Here is a 17,032-nt window from a genome sequence, read left to right on the forward strand (position 1 = left end):
TAAGAATAACACCATTTAGGTATATCATAGATTTATGTTTAAAATTTTACACATTTAAATTGTTCTATTTATATATACACAACTAACAATAAAAAAACATGAGATCAAAATGAACATTTTCCTAAATCTATTAAAGATTGCCTCAACATGAACAAATTACTCAAGTTAACAACAAATCTGCAACAGTTTTAGGTGGGTTGCGACGGAAGTGCTAATGATTGAAGGTTTCCTTGCAACATTTCTAATACTTTAGTCATTGATGGTCGGTCTACTGGATTGGTTTGAGTGCACCAAAGACTCACTATGATTAGTTTCCTTGTTATTTCTTCTTCCTCTATAGATAGTACTTCATTAGGATTGCAGTTCATAGGTTGATCAAGATGGTTATATATCCATAAGGGAAAATATGTTTCACTAGCTTGGGAACCCTCAATATTTTTATTTTTTCTTCCTCCGATCATTTCAAGGAGCATCATTCCATAACTGTAGACATCTGATTTATGAGAAACACCACCAAAATTTCGATAAAACACTTCAGGAGCTATAAATCCAACAGTTCCTCTAGCACCTGTATTTGCAATAGTGCTTTCCTGTCGTTCACATAACTTAGACAAACCGAAATCAGAGATCTTGGGACAAAAGTTCTCATCTAAAAGGATATTGTGAGGTTTAATGTCAAAGTGCAAGATCCGGGTACTGCAACCTTGATGCAAGTATTCGAGTCCTCTAGCGATGCCCATTGCAATGTCGTACAAAGTTTTCCACTCCAATTGACAACTTTGACTATGTGATCCTTTATTATAAATAAACCCATCCAAAGATCCATTGTGCATGAATTCATAAACCAAAGCTCTTTTTGATCTCTCAAAACAGAAACCCAAAAGAGTCACTATGTTGACATGAGAAGTTCTACTGATGCTGGCTACTTCATTCATAAATTCCTCTCCATTATCTTTGAATTCACTTAGGATTTTGACCGCCACGAGACGACCGTTTGGCAATTTTCCTTTGTATACACTACCATATCCTCCTTCACCTAATTTATCTTTAAACTTATTTGTCATTTTCTTAATGTCTCCATAAAAATATCGATTAGGAGCTAGAGAACCGAACTTTGTGATGAATTCCTCAATCCTAGCATTGTCGTTCTTCTTCCCCTTCCATAGATGACTTGATGGTGATTTCCCTTTTAACCTTAACACAAAGAAGCATATAGCAGAAACCAATACAACGGTGATGGTTACAGCAACCGTCAATCCTGTTCATGGTGTATTAATCAACTTTTACTTAATCATTTATAAATGAATATCAATAAGATTAATTAAGTAAAAAATTATTACTTTAAAAAAACAATGAATAGAGTTAAACAAGAAATCTTAAAATAAATAACAGAGGCCTTTTAACTATGCATTTTGTTTAGGTTAGGTATTTAAATTTTTTTTTTGTCAAACAGGGTATCTAAACTTTACTCATAACCACAGTTGGCCTTTACTGATAGACTCCATTTAAAAAAAAAAAAAGCTACAGCGGATCAAGAAGTGCCACATCAGCACCTCATTAAAATCTAGTTAAATAAAAAATTATAATAATATTAAACAATTATAATTATATTAATATTAAATAAAATAAAAAATATCCCTTCCCTCACCCTCTTCCTCACCTAGATCTATTCATAAGCCGAGCTACTCACCTAGGCCCGAAGGTCTGCCCGAAATTTGAGATGGTTTGGATAAAATGATTAGGCTCAAAAAATTAGATTGGGTAACAAAATTAGGCCCGTTTAAAATATGGATCAGGCTCGGGCTCCCAACCCGATCCACTTTTAAGTTTATAATATTTTATATTATGTTTTTTATATATTATGTAATTTATAACACATTGAAAAAATAAACTTATATTAAAGATATAATACTACTCTAATATAAATATTAAAATAATATTATAATGGCTATATAAAAATTTTCAATAAAAATATTAAATATTAAATTAAAATAATATAAATATCTTAAAAATAATATGGGTGAGTTTAAAATGGATTTGGATTAGTTTTTTTTTTTTACAAATATAAGCAAGTTTGAGTAAAATTTTAAGCCGATATTTTGGCTGAACCAATCTTAGACAAACGTAAAATATATTTATATTATAGATAGACTCAACCCGACCCAATCCATGAACACATTTAATCTCACCCTTCTCCTTCTCTCCCCCATTAATTAATTGAAGGTTACTAGTTCTTTTTTGGTAGAATTAAATTCAAATCCTTAATTGATTCAAGGAATGAGAGGAACCACTTTCAGATAATAGTAAAAAAAAAACCCTATAAGGAAACCAAGTTTCAATAAATAAATAAGAAGTAAAATTACTTAAACAAAAAAAAACATAAATTTAAAACCTTTTATTCAATTAAATTTAAATAACAAAACATTTGATGAAACAAATTGATTCATACCTATAAATATTAGATTCAGCCTCGATTTCGATTTAGCTTTGGATTCTGCAAGTAAAACATATGGCAGATGTAGTAAATTAGTTTATTCTGCAGTTTTAATCATTTTAATAATTCCACCATTTAAATTGCTTCTTTTTTTTTTTTAACAAAATTCAAATGAGTTTCTTGAGGAAAAAGCAAAGTATGGTTTATATTTGATAAAATATTCAAATAAAAAATATTAATGGAATGGATAAAAGTTACATACAGAATGCTAGGTGTTGACTTGTCCTCTAAAACCGATGCAGATGCGTACCTAACAAATATTAGTTTCTCATATTAACGGTGTTGTATATTTGTCTTAAAAATATTATAAAAGTTACTTTTTATTGAAATGGTAAAGTTGGGAGTGTTATTATTCCAAATTTCATTACATGCATTTTTTTTTGGATTTTATATAAAAAATATATAAGAATTTAAACTAATATTTATTTTTTGTTAAAATAATGATATTTTAGTAATTTAATAATTGAGACATGATTCAATTAGATTTGGTCATGAGTCAGGTCAAATGTCTAAGTTTAAAGACCAATATAAAAAGCGGGAGGATTTAAAAATATATATATGCTCGAAAAATAAGTTTGGACAAAAAATAAGACCCGTTTTTCAAACGAGTAACGGGTCGGGCCTCAGACATAAATTTTTTGTTTTGGGTCTGGTTCAGCCAGAATCACATATACCTTTTTTTTTGTATTTTCAATTTTTAGGAAACATTTATTTTAATATTTTTAATGTATTTGATGTCTTATATTTTTTAAATTTTTTATATAAAAATAATATGGTTGGGTTGGGTCGGTTTGGCTTGAGTTTAGCATTTTAATATGGGTTGAGCTAGGACAAAATTTTAGACTCACTTTTCAAGCTGAGGCAGGCCTGAACCTAAATTTTGCATCGACCCAACTCGGCCCATGATGCAGTCTAGGTCCAGTTACGGGCAACACCAACTCAATCAAAATATTTATGTATTCTTAATCTGATATATTACACGTTTAAATTTAATTTTACTTATAATTTAATCTATTTTTATTTTAATATCATATATATTTTATTTGTTACTATTAAATAATATATTTAATTATTTATTATTATATGCTATTTTTAAAAGGAATCTTGATGTTTTAAATGAGTAATTTTCAGATGAGAAATTTTAATTTAATATAAATAGTTTTGATGCATTTGAACCAGACACTCACGGTTGCTAATGTATCTGCCATTGACAATATTTTTTTTTTTAATGCTTCATCTATATAAGAGTTGGATGCTTTTGATAACATCATTTTTAATCATTTTGAAATAGTGAGACTTGAACAAAGAATTTTTAAAAATTTGTCAGGTATAAAAATTACATACCTCGGGCAGTCGTTGGGGATGGTGAGGAAACAATGCGAATGCATTGTCTGTCATCGTGCGAATTGTCAAACATGAAAGGGCAGTGGCAGAACACTGTTTGATTCTCCGCCGGCCCAAAGAAACCGCAGGCTCCGCCCGAATCATTGCACTTCCCGCAAGCTTCGCTGTCCTTCCAATACCATTGTACTTCCACTCCTCTTTTCAAGGCTTCTTTCAACCCCAACAAAGAATTCAGTGATCCCTCCAGGGAAGATCGAAGAATCGGAACAGTAACATTAGCCGAGCATCTCTTCGGTCGGATATTATTTCGCGTCGCAACGGAAACGTTACTGTAACTGGAACCGGCGTTGTCGCAAGGGAAGAACCCGAGAGTACTGCGTGAGGAGATGGAAGATTGGCAGTCGTAAAACAAAGTAACGTTGGCATAACCAAGACCAGGTAAAAACAGCTCGGAATTGAGGACCGAATTCCGAGTTGGGATAATTTGAGGGCTACAAAGGCCATCGTACTTGATGAGGTCTTCCCTCGCAATCCTTAGAATATGACGATCCCGATGGATGGCCAGAACCCGATATTCTATATCACTAATTACGATCGTCGTTGTATTTTTGTTGTCGCAGCGAAGCTCGAGACCGAGTCGTCCACAGTCCATCGCTCGTTGGCCTCCAAAGAAAGGAAATCCAGCGGAGATATTCCCGCATTTGTAGACTGCATCGCGACAGTTCTGGTACAGTTCATGATCGCTTAGTGAAAGAGGAAAACCGAAGATGATGAATAATAAGGAAAAGTACAGAAGAAGTGGAAGATCAGGTATTAATGATGATGAGAAGCAATGATAAATCATTCTCTTTTTTTCTTTTCTTAGGATTGATGGAAAATAGGACAAGGGAAATTAGGAAAGTATAGATAGAAAGGGTTGATTGGGTCTAAATAAAGGGAAAGTTTATCAAAAGAAAGACTTAGACTATAAAGTTGACTTGAAAAGACTCATGCAACGTGATTTACATTGCGACCTGAATTTTGCACTGTTCCAATTTATCGTTGTAGTAGTAAAAGCTCCATTCATACTACTGACACTGAATCATTTTAAAAAATAATATAAAGTGTTAGGTTTAAGACGTACAGATTTTAGATTTATAATTTTATTTTATTTTATTTTTAAGATTTAAGACGTAGAGATTAAATTTTGTTTTATTTTCATACCAAAACCAATGATAATAACATTATTTTTTACGAGTAAAAAATTTAAAATTTAAATTTCTACAAAGAGTACGTACCTTATTATAAAGATATGTTATAATTGTGTTGAAAATTTCAACACATCTCATAACTGCACGGCGAACACTAAAAGCAAACACTAGACACAATACGCGGATTGCCCGATTACTCGAGACAACTTCAACATGAAAAGACACGGACAACACAGAAAGACACCAATACAAACATCGTAGTAAATTATAGCTTAAGACCTATAAATTTTAATTTAGCATTGGGATTGTAGTGAAAGTTTTGTTTCAACTTAAATTGAACGATGAAATTTAACATCCAAAAAAAGCTCTTTCTTTCTCTCAAGTAAAATGCTTCTGTCATGGTCCTTGACCAGGAGCACTCACACTTCTCTCCATCGAGATAAGGCTTGTCCTTGTTCTTTTTTTGGTTGGCATAATAACCATCTCTTGCCTTTTTGCTTGCCACCCCTAGGCCGAGGCATACCATAGTGGTCGATTTTCTAGGGTCTCCCCTCTTTCTTATCCATCCTCTCTCTAGGTATATGATACATGCATGTGTCACAGACCGCAGTTCAAAGCCCATGACTATCGCACCAAATGCATCCAATGGAAGTTTCTTGTTTAGATAGGGATCATTTGACCCAAAAGAACTGGCCCGATTCGTAAGCTATTAGAGAAGCATGTCAGGTTGAAGCCTGGTGGCCTGATGATGAAGATATGACAACATAAGACTATCTTGGTAAATTTGGCAGCTAATCTTAGAAGATTGCTAGGAATCATATCTTGTAAAGATTAGATTAGATTTGATATGACATATCTTGTAAATCCCATAATTTAAGGGATATGATTAATCTCGTCCAACGATGAAAGTTTTGTTTGAACTTAAATTGAACTTTGTGTGATGAAATTTAACATCCTAAAAAAGCTCTTTCTTTCTCTCAAGTAAAATGTTTCTGTCTTGGTCCTTGACCAGGGACGCTCACACTTCTCTCCATCGAGATAAGGCTTGTCCTTGTTCTTTTTTGGTTGGCATAATAACCATCTTTTACCTTTTTGCTTGCCACCTCTAGGTAGAGTGTAACAACTCGATTTTCAGTGGTGTTGGAAACAGTGGTTCGAGACCACCAAATCCCACGAGTAAGATTCTAAATTTTATTATTTAGTATTTACAAGTTAAATGTGATTTTAGGAGAATTTTTGAATTAGTAACTTGTGTTTTATAAGGATTTATTAGGTTAAATAGTTTAGAAAATGAGGTATCGAGACCTTAATTTTATAAACCGAGCCGTAAATATTTTTATAAATATTTACGAAGTGTCATTAAGGTAGTATTAAAGTTTTGTTAGAAAATTTTAACGTTTTAGATAGTTAATTAATCAAAAAGGACTAAATTGAAAAAGGCACAAAACTTGCTAATTAAATGAAATAGTGATTGAATGGCTTAAATAATGAATAAAGGAGGACTTAAAGGGTAAATAGACACATGGGAATGGTTGAGGTGGCATAAGCAGAAAAGAAATAATAAATTAGTGTGAATTAAGGGTAAAATTGTAAATTTTATAAAATTAACTTAAATAAATTGAATTTTAAAATTTTCTAGGTCATTCTTCTTCAATTTCTCAGCCAAAAATGCCATAGGAGAAGATTTTAAGCTGGTTTTACTTATTTTGACTTCATCTGAGTTCAATTTTTGCCTTTCTTTTGAAATTTTTATGTTTTTGAGACTTTTACAATTAAGTACAACTACCTATTACATTAGTTTTTGATTTTATTGGAAATTTTGAAAGCTACCATTGATTAATTCTGGATTTTTTTGATAAATTAACATGGATTTAGAGCTTTAATTTTGTTATATGATGATTTTATCAAGTGATTTTGATAGATAATGATTTTAGGACTAAATTGTAAAAATGGCTAAATATTAAGGTTTAGTATTAAATTCTATTTTTCAAGTGTTGTATGATAGCTTAGAAAATTTAGATAAATTTTTAATTGAGAAAAATTAGCTCATTTGATAGACTAATTTATTGAGGGACTAAATTGCAAAAGTTGTAAAATTTGGGGAAAATGTGTAATTTTGAAAATTAAAGGGTATTAATTGTGAAGTGAATTGAAACTGAAATATATGCTAACGAATGAATAATTTTATATTTTAGATCAAGAGCCTGTAGACAATCGTGAAAAAGAGAAATTAGCAAAATAGTTCTTGAACTACTACAAATCTTACAATTTAACCCAGGTAAGTTCGTATGGTTAAACTTTAATATTTATATATTAAATTGATGAATGTTATTATTTATTTATTCATATCTATTGTTAAAAAATTATTGTTAAAATTATGAAATTGAACTAAATGTTCAAAATGAATGGAGTGCGGGATTGAGTATAATCGTTATGTGGAAAAAAATAGCAAAGAAAGAATTGACAGCAAATTACCCAAGTAAACTGAGGTTCAGCATTTGTTGCGAACTTTCGTGTTTACTTTCCGTTTAGCTCTCACTAGTTTTTGTTTAACTCATTTGAGTTTCCGTTCAACCCTAATGGGTTTCCGTTCATCTCTTTTGAGCTACTGTTTAACCCTTATGGGATTCCGTTCAGCTCTTATGAACTTCCGTTCAACCTTTACGGGTTTCTGTTTAGCACTTATGTGCTTCTGTTTAGCCTTCGGGCTTCCGAAAATGATGTACTCATATTCGTAAGCCGTTCTCCGATTTGGTAAGATTTGGTAAATGACTTATGTGATTGAAATTGAAAGATTTATCGTTTATTATTAATATTGATTTAAAAGAAGTGTGTTCATCGATTTATGTTGTGATTGACAGGGAGAGTGCATGAATAATTTACTATTTAATTTATTATATTAAGTTTGGTAAGATTTATGTTTAACCTATTGAACTTACTAAGCTTCATTAAGCTTATTTGTGTTGTTTAATGATCTTGTAGATTAACGTGAGGTTGGGAGATCGAATCAACACATCAAGCCACACTATCCAACTTAATCCGGTAGCTTTTGTAACATATGCTTTGGTTTATACAACATGTATAGGGTTGGTTTGGAAATGAAATACTTATGTAGATGTTGATAAGTCAGTGAAATGGATTAAATAGGTAAGTTTAAGAAATTGGGTATTTATGATGTTATGTCATGATTAAAACATGATTTTAACTTGTATTGATTTCTTGTTTGGGATATATTGATGTATTGAAATGTTGTGTATGGGTTGATATCAAAATGGGTGAGAAGAGGCCTTAAAATTACCTATTTTTGTCCACACGGGAAGAGACACGGGTGTGTGTCTCAGCCGTGTGTGACACACAGCCTAGCATGTAACACCCCTAACTCATATCCATCGCCAGAATAGGGTTTCGAGGCATTACCAGAGATTTCAGAACATTTTCGGATAATTCGAGTCATCTACAATTCAATTTAGGTTTCATTAGATAACATCATATACTATCACATTTAGCCATTATTTATCTCATGAACATTTGGTTCATGCTTTCTATTCACATTTTCATATTCAATTCACTATTTTTTCCTGTCAATCACAATTTCAAATGACAGATTCATGTAAATGAGCTCAATATCATTAGCTGTTTAATTTCTGTCACTTAAATTCACATACACATAATTTATTAACATAACCTGTCAAACACAATCTCTGAATGATGAGATTACATAATTGAGCTAAATTTCACTGTTTAATATGCTTTATCACATAAAATTTGCTTAACACTTGCCATAATTTGTCAAATTAGAGAACATCTTACGGGATTGAGTACTTCATTTTCACATTACCATAGTATAACTATGGTCTTGCACATCGTCACATATCACACACCGAAGCCATAGCCCATCTATGGTCTTACACAGAAACACATATCACACCGATGCCATATCCCATATATGGTCTTACACTAATCACATTTATCACTTGTCACTTATCACTGATCAGATAAGTGTAGCTAAAGCTACCACTTATCACTTGTCACTTGTAATTGATCAGATAAGTGTAGCTAAAGCTACCACTTATCACTTGTCACTGATCAGATAAATGTAGCTAAAGCTACCACTTATCAATCGTCACTTGTCATTGATTAGATAAGTGTAGCTAAAGCTACCACTTATCACTTGTTACTGATCAGAAGTACTCAAATCCAACGTTCCGCTCAATTTAATCATTTATTCGGTTTTCGTACTTTTATTTTATTCTCAATTCATCAACAAATATATCTCATCATACATTATATAATTCATGAAATTAACATTTAATCATTAAATTTCAGCCATATGAACTTACAATTCGATTTTTATAACATAACGATAATCATAATTTCATAATAACTATTTGAAATAAAACATTATATCATTTCTTGTAATGGCCCAAATTCAAGGTTATCGGAATAGTGGTTTCGTAACCACAAATCCGATATAAAGAGAAATTTATTTTAATATTTTTGCATGAATATTGGTATGATAGGAAAATCATATGAAAATATCGATACAAAAATTTTACCGATTTAGTGATTAGTTAGAAAAAGAAATTATTAAAGAAATTGGGTAAAAATAAGGTATCGAGACCCCAATCTCGTAAAATCGAGTCAAAAATATTTTTATAAATATTTATGAAGTGTTAGTAATATGGTATTAAAATTTCGTTAGAAAATTTTAATGTTTGGGTAGTCAATTAAGTGAAAAGGACTAAATTGAAAAAGGTAAAAAAGTTACTAAAAGGATTAAATAGCTCAATTTTTAAATGATGAGGGACATAAATTGAAAATAACCCCAAAAGGAGATATTTTGGGCGACATAAGCTGAGAAAAATCAGGAGAATTGAAGAATTAAGGGTAAAATTGGAATATTGCAAAATTTACTTTAAAAGTTAGGACTAAAGTGGAATTATCTAGATTTCTCTTTATTTTTTTGCATTCTCATGAGCCAAAAACGTCCTAAGGGTTTCTTCAAGCTGGTTTTTCATAATTTTTGCACCAAGTGAGTTAATACTTGCCTTTTTCTTGTAAATTTTGTGTTTCTAAGACTTTTACAACCAGGTCCTATTACTAAATTCATTAGTTTTTTATTTTATGAATGAATTTGAAAGTTGCTATGAATATGTGTTGGAATTTTATGATGAAATATGATGAAATTGAAGCTTTAATCTGTTTATGAGATGATTTTATTAGGTAATTTCAATAGAAATTGATTTGTACGACCTAATTGTGAAAAAGTTTGGAATTAAAGTCTAGTACTAAAATTCTGATTTCCAAAGCTTATAAAGTAGTTTAAAGTGATAGGATAAAGTGTTAATTGAGAAAAATCAGCTCAATTGAGAGGTTAATTGAGCAGGGATGAAATTATCATTTATTGAAAGTTTAGGGAAAATGGTAATTAACATCATACACTAAAACAGTTTTGGACAGCAGCAGTAGTCTAACTTTGAAAAATCACCAAAAATTGTAGAGATTGAATTAGAGGATGAATAAAATATGAAATTAAAGCTTATTGAGTCTAGTTTCTCATAAAAGAAACAGTTTAATCAATGGAATTGCAAATCATGAGATATAATAGATTTTGTGAGACAAGGTGTAATGACCCAAATTCAAAGTTATCGGAATAGTGGTTTCGTAACCACAAATCCGATTTAAAGAGAAATTTATTTTAATGTTTTTGCATGAATATTGATATGATAGGAAAAAAAATCGTATGAAAATATCGATAGAAAAATTTTACCGATTTAGTGGTTAGTTAAAAAAAATTATTGAAGAAATTGAGTAAAAATAAGATATCGAGACTTCGATATCGTAAAACCGAGTCAAAAATATTTTTATAAATATTTATGAAGTGTTAGTAATATGGTATTAAATTTCGTTAGAAAATTTTAATGTTTGGGTAGTAAATTAAGTGAAAAGGACTAAATTGAAAAATGTGTAAAAGTTACTAGAAGGATTAAATAGCTTAATTGTTAAATGAGGAGGGTCATAAATTGTAAATAACCCCAAAAGGAGATATTTTGGCGGCATAAGCTGAGAAAAATCAGGAGAATTGAAGAATTAAGGGTAAAATTGGAATATTACAAATTTTGCTTTAAAAGTTGGGACTTAAGTGGAATATCTAGAATTCTCTTCATATTTTCTGCACTCTCATCAGCCAAAAACGTCCTAAGGGTTTCTTCAAGCTGGTTTTTCATAATTTTTGCACCAAGTGAGTTAATTCTTGTCTTTTTCTTGTAATTTTTGTGTTTCTAAGGCTTTTACAACTAGGTCCTATTGCTAAATTCATTAGTTTTTGATTTTATGAATGATATTGAAAGTTGATATGAATATGTGCTGGAAGTTTATGATGAAATAGCATGAAATTGAAGCTTTAAATTGTCTATGAGATGATTTTATTAGGCAATTTTTAATAGAAATTGATTTATAGGACCTAATTGTGAAAAAGTTTGAAATTAAAGTCTAGTGCTAAAACTCTGATTTCCAAAGTTTATAAGGTAGTTTAAATTGATGGAATAATGTGTTAATTGAGAAAAATCAGCTCAATTGAGAGGTTAATTGAGCAAGGATGAAATTATCATTTATTGGAAGTTTAGGGAAAAATGGTAATTAACCTCATGCACTAAAACAGTTTGGACAGAAGCAGTATTCTAACTTTGAAAAATCACCAAAAATTTTAGAAGTCGAATTAGAGGATGAATAAAATATGAAATTAAAGCTTATCGAGTCTAGTTTCTCATAGAAAAACGGTTTAATCAATGAAATTGTAAATCATTAAAAATTGTAAAAAAATGATTATGAGTTATAATTTATATGGTTAGAAGAATTAATGAGTCTATTTTCAGAAGAAATAAAGTAAAACATCATCCGAATTCTGTACAAAGAGATAATTAATTTTTAGTGAAGAGGGGTCGGAACTGTCAAATAGTGAAACAGGGGAAACTTTAAAGAATAAACTGTACTTATTGGCTGAACCAAAAATTCTAAAAATTTTATGGTAAGAAGATATGTGAGTCTAGTTTCAGGAAAAATTAACAGATCTTAATTTGGAGTTTTGTAGCTCAAGATATAAATAATTTAGTGACAGTGACTCAGTGAGGCAGCTTTGAATGCACTATAAATAATAAGGAAATTATAGAGAATGTTACACATGAACATGAAATGTATTAGATTAATGATTAAATTTATTTATTTAGATCCAGAAAGTTCAAATACGAAGCTAGATCAAGGAAAATAAAAAGTTCCGGATTAGTAGATTTTTGTTTACGAACAATTATCGAGGTAAGTTCGTGTAACTTGAATTATATTCATAAATGCTTGAAATGTTTGTTATTGATGTGAATATGATTTGGATGTTTATTGTATGATAACTGATGAAGTATTGATATTCTGGATGAAAAGAGGAAATAAATCCTTGTTGAATGAAAGGAAAATTCGATGGATATCTGAAAAAGGAATTGACGGTAAAAAGGATCTAGCACGGACGGGTGATCCTATCCTGATATAGCCCTCCCGAAGAATATGTGGAAAATGGATTTAGCCCGGACGGGTAATCCGAATTAGGGTCTGAATTTAGCCTGGACTGGTAATTCAGATCCAAGCTCATTAGAGTAATTGTCGTTGCAGGGGATTTAGCCTGGACTGGTAATCCCGACAATACTCTATGAGTTTATATTATAGGGGATTTAGCCTAGACTGGTAATCCAGCTGTAAGGATGAGGTTCGCCGGAGTGTGCTCTCTGAAATGGAAATGTGCGCACATGAATATGAATTGACGGACCCGGATTTGTACACTTAGGTGTACCCCTGAATATCCATCGAAATTCCAAGTAGTTCAACAGGATAAATATGGAAAAATAACAAGGAAATGGAAATCATGGAATTGGTGAGCTCATCAATCATTTATCTTTGTAATGAATTTGTATGATGTTGAGTTTGTATGTGATAGGTATATGTTTATGTGAATTGGATGTGTGCTTGTGTTATTAAATGATGGATGTATAAGTATGGTAAGTATAATTCCTGTTGCATGAACTTACTAAGCACAAAGTGCTTACCCTGTTTCTTTTTCCCCTATTTTGTAGTGTTAAGAGCTCAGAGGTCGGATTTGGTCGGAGACGCATCACACTATCAACCTTAAGATCTCGGTATATAAAGAAACTTTATTTTGGAAATCAATGGCATGTATAAGCTAGTAAAGTATATGTTAATGTGAAATGAATGTATAGTTAGCCATTGGTATGGCTAACAAATTTTAATTTTGGTAAGTGATGAGATTATCTTATGAATACAATAAATCTATCTTGAAAATATATTGAAATGAATTGGTTGTGTTGGCTTGGTCTCGGTTTTAAAAAAAAATTCGGTAAAATCTGGTAATGCCTCATACTCTATTTCGGCGACGAATACGGATAGGGGGTAGTACATTTGTTGGTATCAGAGCTACGGTTTAGCCGGTTCTCGGACCGACTAGCAAATATGAGATTAGCTATACATGCCATTTAAATTATCATTGATAGTGTGATATCTCCTGACCATTTGAAATGTGATTTTCTTATAGTAAATGTCTGCCGACCGAGCTCAACCCGAAGAAGTCGGGAGTCATGCTCCGGCTTCAGAACAAAGAGAAGCTGAAGCTACTAGTAGTAGAAGGTCCGAGACAAAGGCTCAAAATGAAGAAGCTAAAATGGCTTTCTATCAAATGATGAATGAATGGTTTACTCAGTATATAAGAACTAACCCTGTAGTGCAGCAAACTCAAGCTCCCCCTCCTCCTCCTCCTCCATCAGTTCCCGAGATTCCACAGGGTACAGGTACTAAATCTATCAGAAAAGGGAAAGCTCCGGTTGATAAAATCAGAAAATATGGGGCAGAAGAATTCAGAGCTGCAATTGATGATGATTCTGAACGGGCTGAGTTTTGGTTAGAGAATACTATTCGGGTTAAATCTGATCAGATAGAGGAATTATCTAATGTGATTTCGGTTATGACAGCTCAGAGGTGTGTCAGAAAAGGGTGTGATGCTTATTTGGCATATGTGTTAGACACTAAGGTATCCGAGTCAAAGATACAGGCAGTGCCAGTTGTATGTGAATTTTCTGATGTGTTTCCAGAGGAATTACAGGGGTTGCCACCAGAAAGAGAAGTGGAATTTTCTATAGATTTGATTCCGGGAACTACTCCAATCTCCATATCTCCGTATCGTATAGCTTCTACAGAATTAAAGGAGTTAAAGACACAGTTGCAAGAACTTGTTGACAAGGGTTTTGTTCGACCAAGTCATTCACCTTGGGGTGCTCTGGTTTTATTTGTGAAGAATAAGGACGGGTCTTTAAGATTATGTATTGATTACCGACAGCTCGACAAAGTCACTATAAAGAATAAGTACCCATTGCCTCGGATTGATGATCTGTTTGACCAGTTGAAGGGTGCCACTATATTTTCAAAGATTGATCTTCGATCGGGCTACTATCAGTTACGGGTAAAGGAGTCAAATGTACCGAAGACAGCTTTCAGAACCAGGTATGGGCACTACGAGTTTTTGGTTATGCCTTTTGGGCTGACTAATGCACCTGCAATATTTATGGACCTGATGAATCGGATATTCAGACCGTACTTAGACAGGTTTGTCGTAGTTTTTATTGATGATATCTTGATCTATTCCTGAGATGAAAATGAGCATGCAGAACATTTGAGAATTGTGTTGCAAATTCTGCGAGAAAAGCAGCTATATGCTAAATTCAGTAAATGTGAATTTTGGCTTCGAGAGGTGGGTTTTCTCGGACATATTGTATCCGCAGAAGGCATCAGGGTAGATCCGAGTAAAATCTCAGCTATTATTAATTGGAGTCCACCGAAAAATTTATCTGAAGTTAGAAGTTTCTTGGGTTTAGCTGGTTATTATCGGAGATTTGTACAAAGGTTCTCTATGATAGCTTCTCCGATGACCCGTTTATTACAGAAAGATGTTAAATTCGAGTGGACCGATGAATGCCAGCAGAGTTTCGACCGATTGAAAGATTTGTTGACGAGAGCACCTGTGTTAGTATAGCCGGAACCGGGTAAAGAATTTATTATTTATAGTGATGCATCATTAAATGGTTTAGGTTGTGTCTTGATGCAAGAAGGTAAAGTTATAGCCTATGCTTCGAGACAACTTAAGCCACATGAAAGAAATTACCCAGTGCATGATCTTGAATTAGCTGCTATTGTATTTGCATTAAAAATATGGCGACATTGCTTGTATGGTTAGAAATGTCATATTTATACTGATCATAAAAGTCTAAAATATCTGATGACACGGAAAGATTTGAATTTGAGACAGCGTCGGTGGCTTGAATTGATAAAAGACTATGATTTGGTTATTGATTACCATCCGGGTAAGGCTAATGTTGTAGCTAATGCTCTGAGCCGAAAATCTCTGTTTACTTTGCGAGCTATGAATGCCCAATTGTCTTTGGTTGATGATGGTTCAGTCGTAGCTGAGTTGAGAGTTAAACCGACATTTCTACAATAAATATATGAAGCTCAGAAAAATGATGAGAAGCTACAGACTAAACGGGTACAATGTGAGTCAGGTAATGATTCAGAATTTCAAATTGGGATTGATGGTTGTTTATTATTCAGAGGTTGAGTATGTGTACCGAAGAATTCAGAGCTTGTACAGAAGATTTTACACGAGGCACACAGTGGTATTATGTCCGTACATCCGGGAGGTAATAAAATGTATAATGATTTGAAGAAGATGTACTGGTGGCCAGGTATGAAACGTGATATTTCTGAGTTTGTATCAAGATGTCTGATATGTCAACAGGTCAAAGCTGAACATCAGGTACCTTCGGGGTTACTTCAGCCAATCACTATATCAGAATGGAAGTGGGAAAGAATTACTATGGATTTTGTGTCCGGATTACCATTGTCTCCGAAGAAGAAAGATATCATTTGGGTAATCGTTGATCGATTAACAAAATCAGCACATTTTATCCCGGTACGTATGGATTATTCTTTAGATAAATTGGCTGAACTGTATATATCTGAAATTATCAGGCTACATGGAGTGCCAATCTCCATTATATCAGATAGAGATCCCTGATTTACATCTCGTTTCTGGGACAAATTGCAAGAAGCATTGGGTACTCAATTGCATTTCAGCACTGCATTTCATCCTCAAACAGATGGCCAATCTGAGCGTGTAATTCAGGTACTGGAAGATATGCTCCGATGTTGTATATTAGAGTTTGAAGGTAATTGGGAGAAGTATATACCTTTGATTGAATTTGCTTATAATAATAGTTATCAGTCCAGTATTAAAATGGCTCCGTATGAAGCTTTGTATGGTAGAAAATGTAGAACACCGTTATATTGGACAGAGCTCAGTGAAAAGAAAATCCACGGGGTTGATTTGATTCGGGAAACCGAAGAAAAAGTAAAGGTGATTCGAGATAGTCTAAAAGCAGCTTCCAATTGTCAGAAATCATATGCTGATCTTAAACGAAAAGAGATTGAATTTCAGGTGGGTGATAAGGTATTCTTAAAAGTTTCTCCTTGGAAGAAAGTTCTCAGGTTCGGTCGAAAGGGTAAATTGAGTCCAAGATTCATCGGGCCATATGAAATCATAGAAAGAATTGGACCAGTCGCTTATCGATTGGCGTTACCACCGGAACTCGATAGAATTCATAATGTTTTCCATGTGTCTATGCTACGACGGTATCGATCAGATCCTTTACATGTTATTTCTCTGACAGAAGTGGAGATTCAACCGGATATGACTTACAACAAAGAACCGGTCAAGATATTGGCACGGGAAACAAAGGAGCTCAGAAATAAAAAGATAAATTTGGTGAAAGTATTATGGCAAAAGCACGGGATTGAGGAAACGACATGGGAACCGGAGGAGGCAATGAGGAAACAATACCTGAACCTCTTTACTGGTAAGATTTTCGAGGACGAAAATCCTTAAAAGGGGAGAGAGTTG

At 32.8% G+C, this 17,032-nt stretch overlaps 1 protein-coding gene across 1 annotated transcript; it reads right to left on the minus strand.

The window, feature by feature from the left end:
- LOC107916693 (LEAF RUST 10 DISEASE-RESISTANCE LOCUS RECEPTOR-LIKE PROTEIN KINASE-like 2.3) lies at nucleotides 1-4,720 on the minus strand. The gene is made up of 3 exons (XM_016846031.2): nucleotides 3,839-4,720; nucleotides 2,450-2,494; nucleotides 1-1,258 (listed from the first exon to the last, which is right to left on the minus strand). Exons 1-3 carry the CDS (start codon nucleotides 4,680-4,682, stop codon nucleotides 189-191), a joined length of 1,959 nt encoding a protein of 652 aa, XP_016701520.2. The 5' UTR covers nucleotides 4,683-4,720; the 3' UTR covers nucleotides 1-188.
- Between the last annotated feature and the right edge of the window lie 12,312 nt (nucleotides 4,721-17,032).

Source organism: Gossypium hirsutum, chromosome D11 (genome assembly GCF_007990345.1).
Source record: "Gossypium hirsutum isolate 1008001.06 chromosome D11, Gossypium_hirsutum_v2.1, whole genome shotgun sequence".
Taxonomy (NCBI): Eukaryota; Viridiplantae; Streptophyta; class Magnoliopsida; order Malvales; family Malvaceae; genus Gossypium; species Gossypium hirsutum.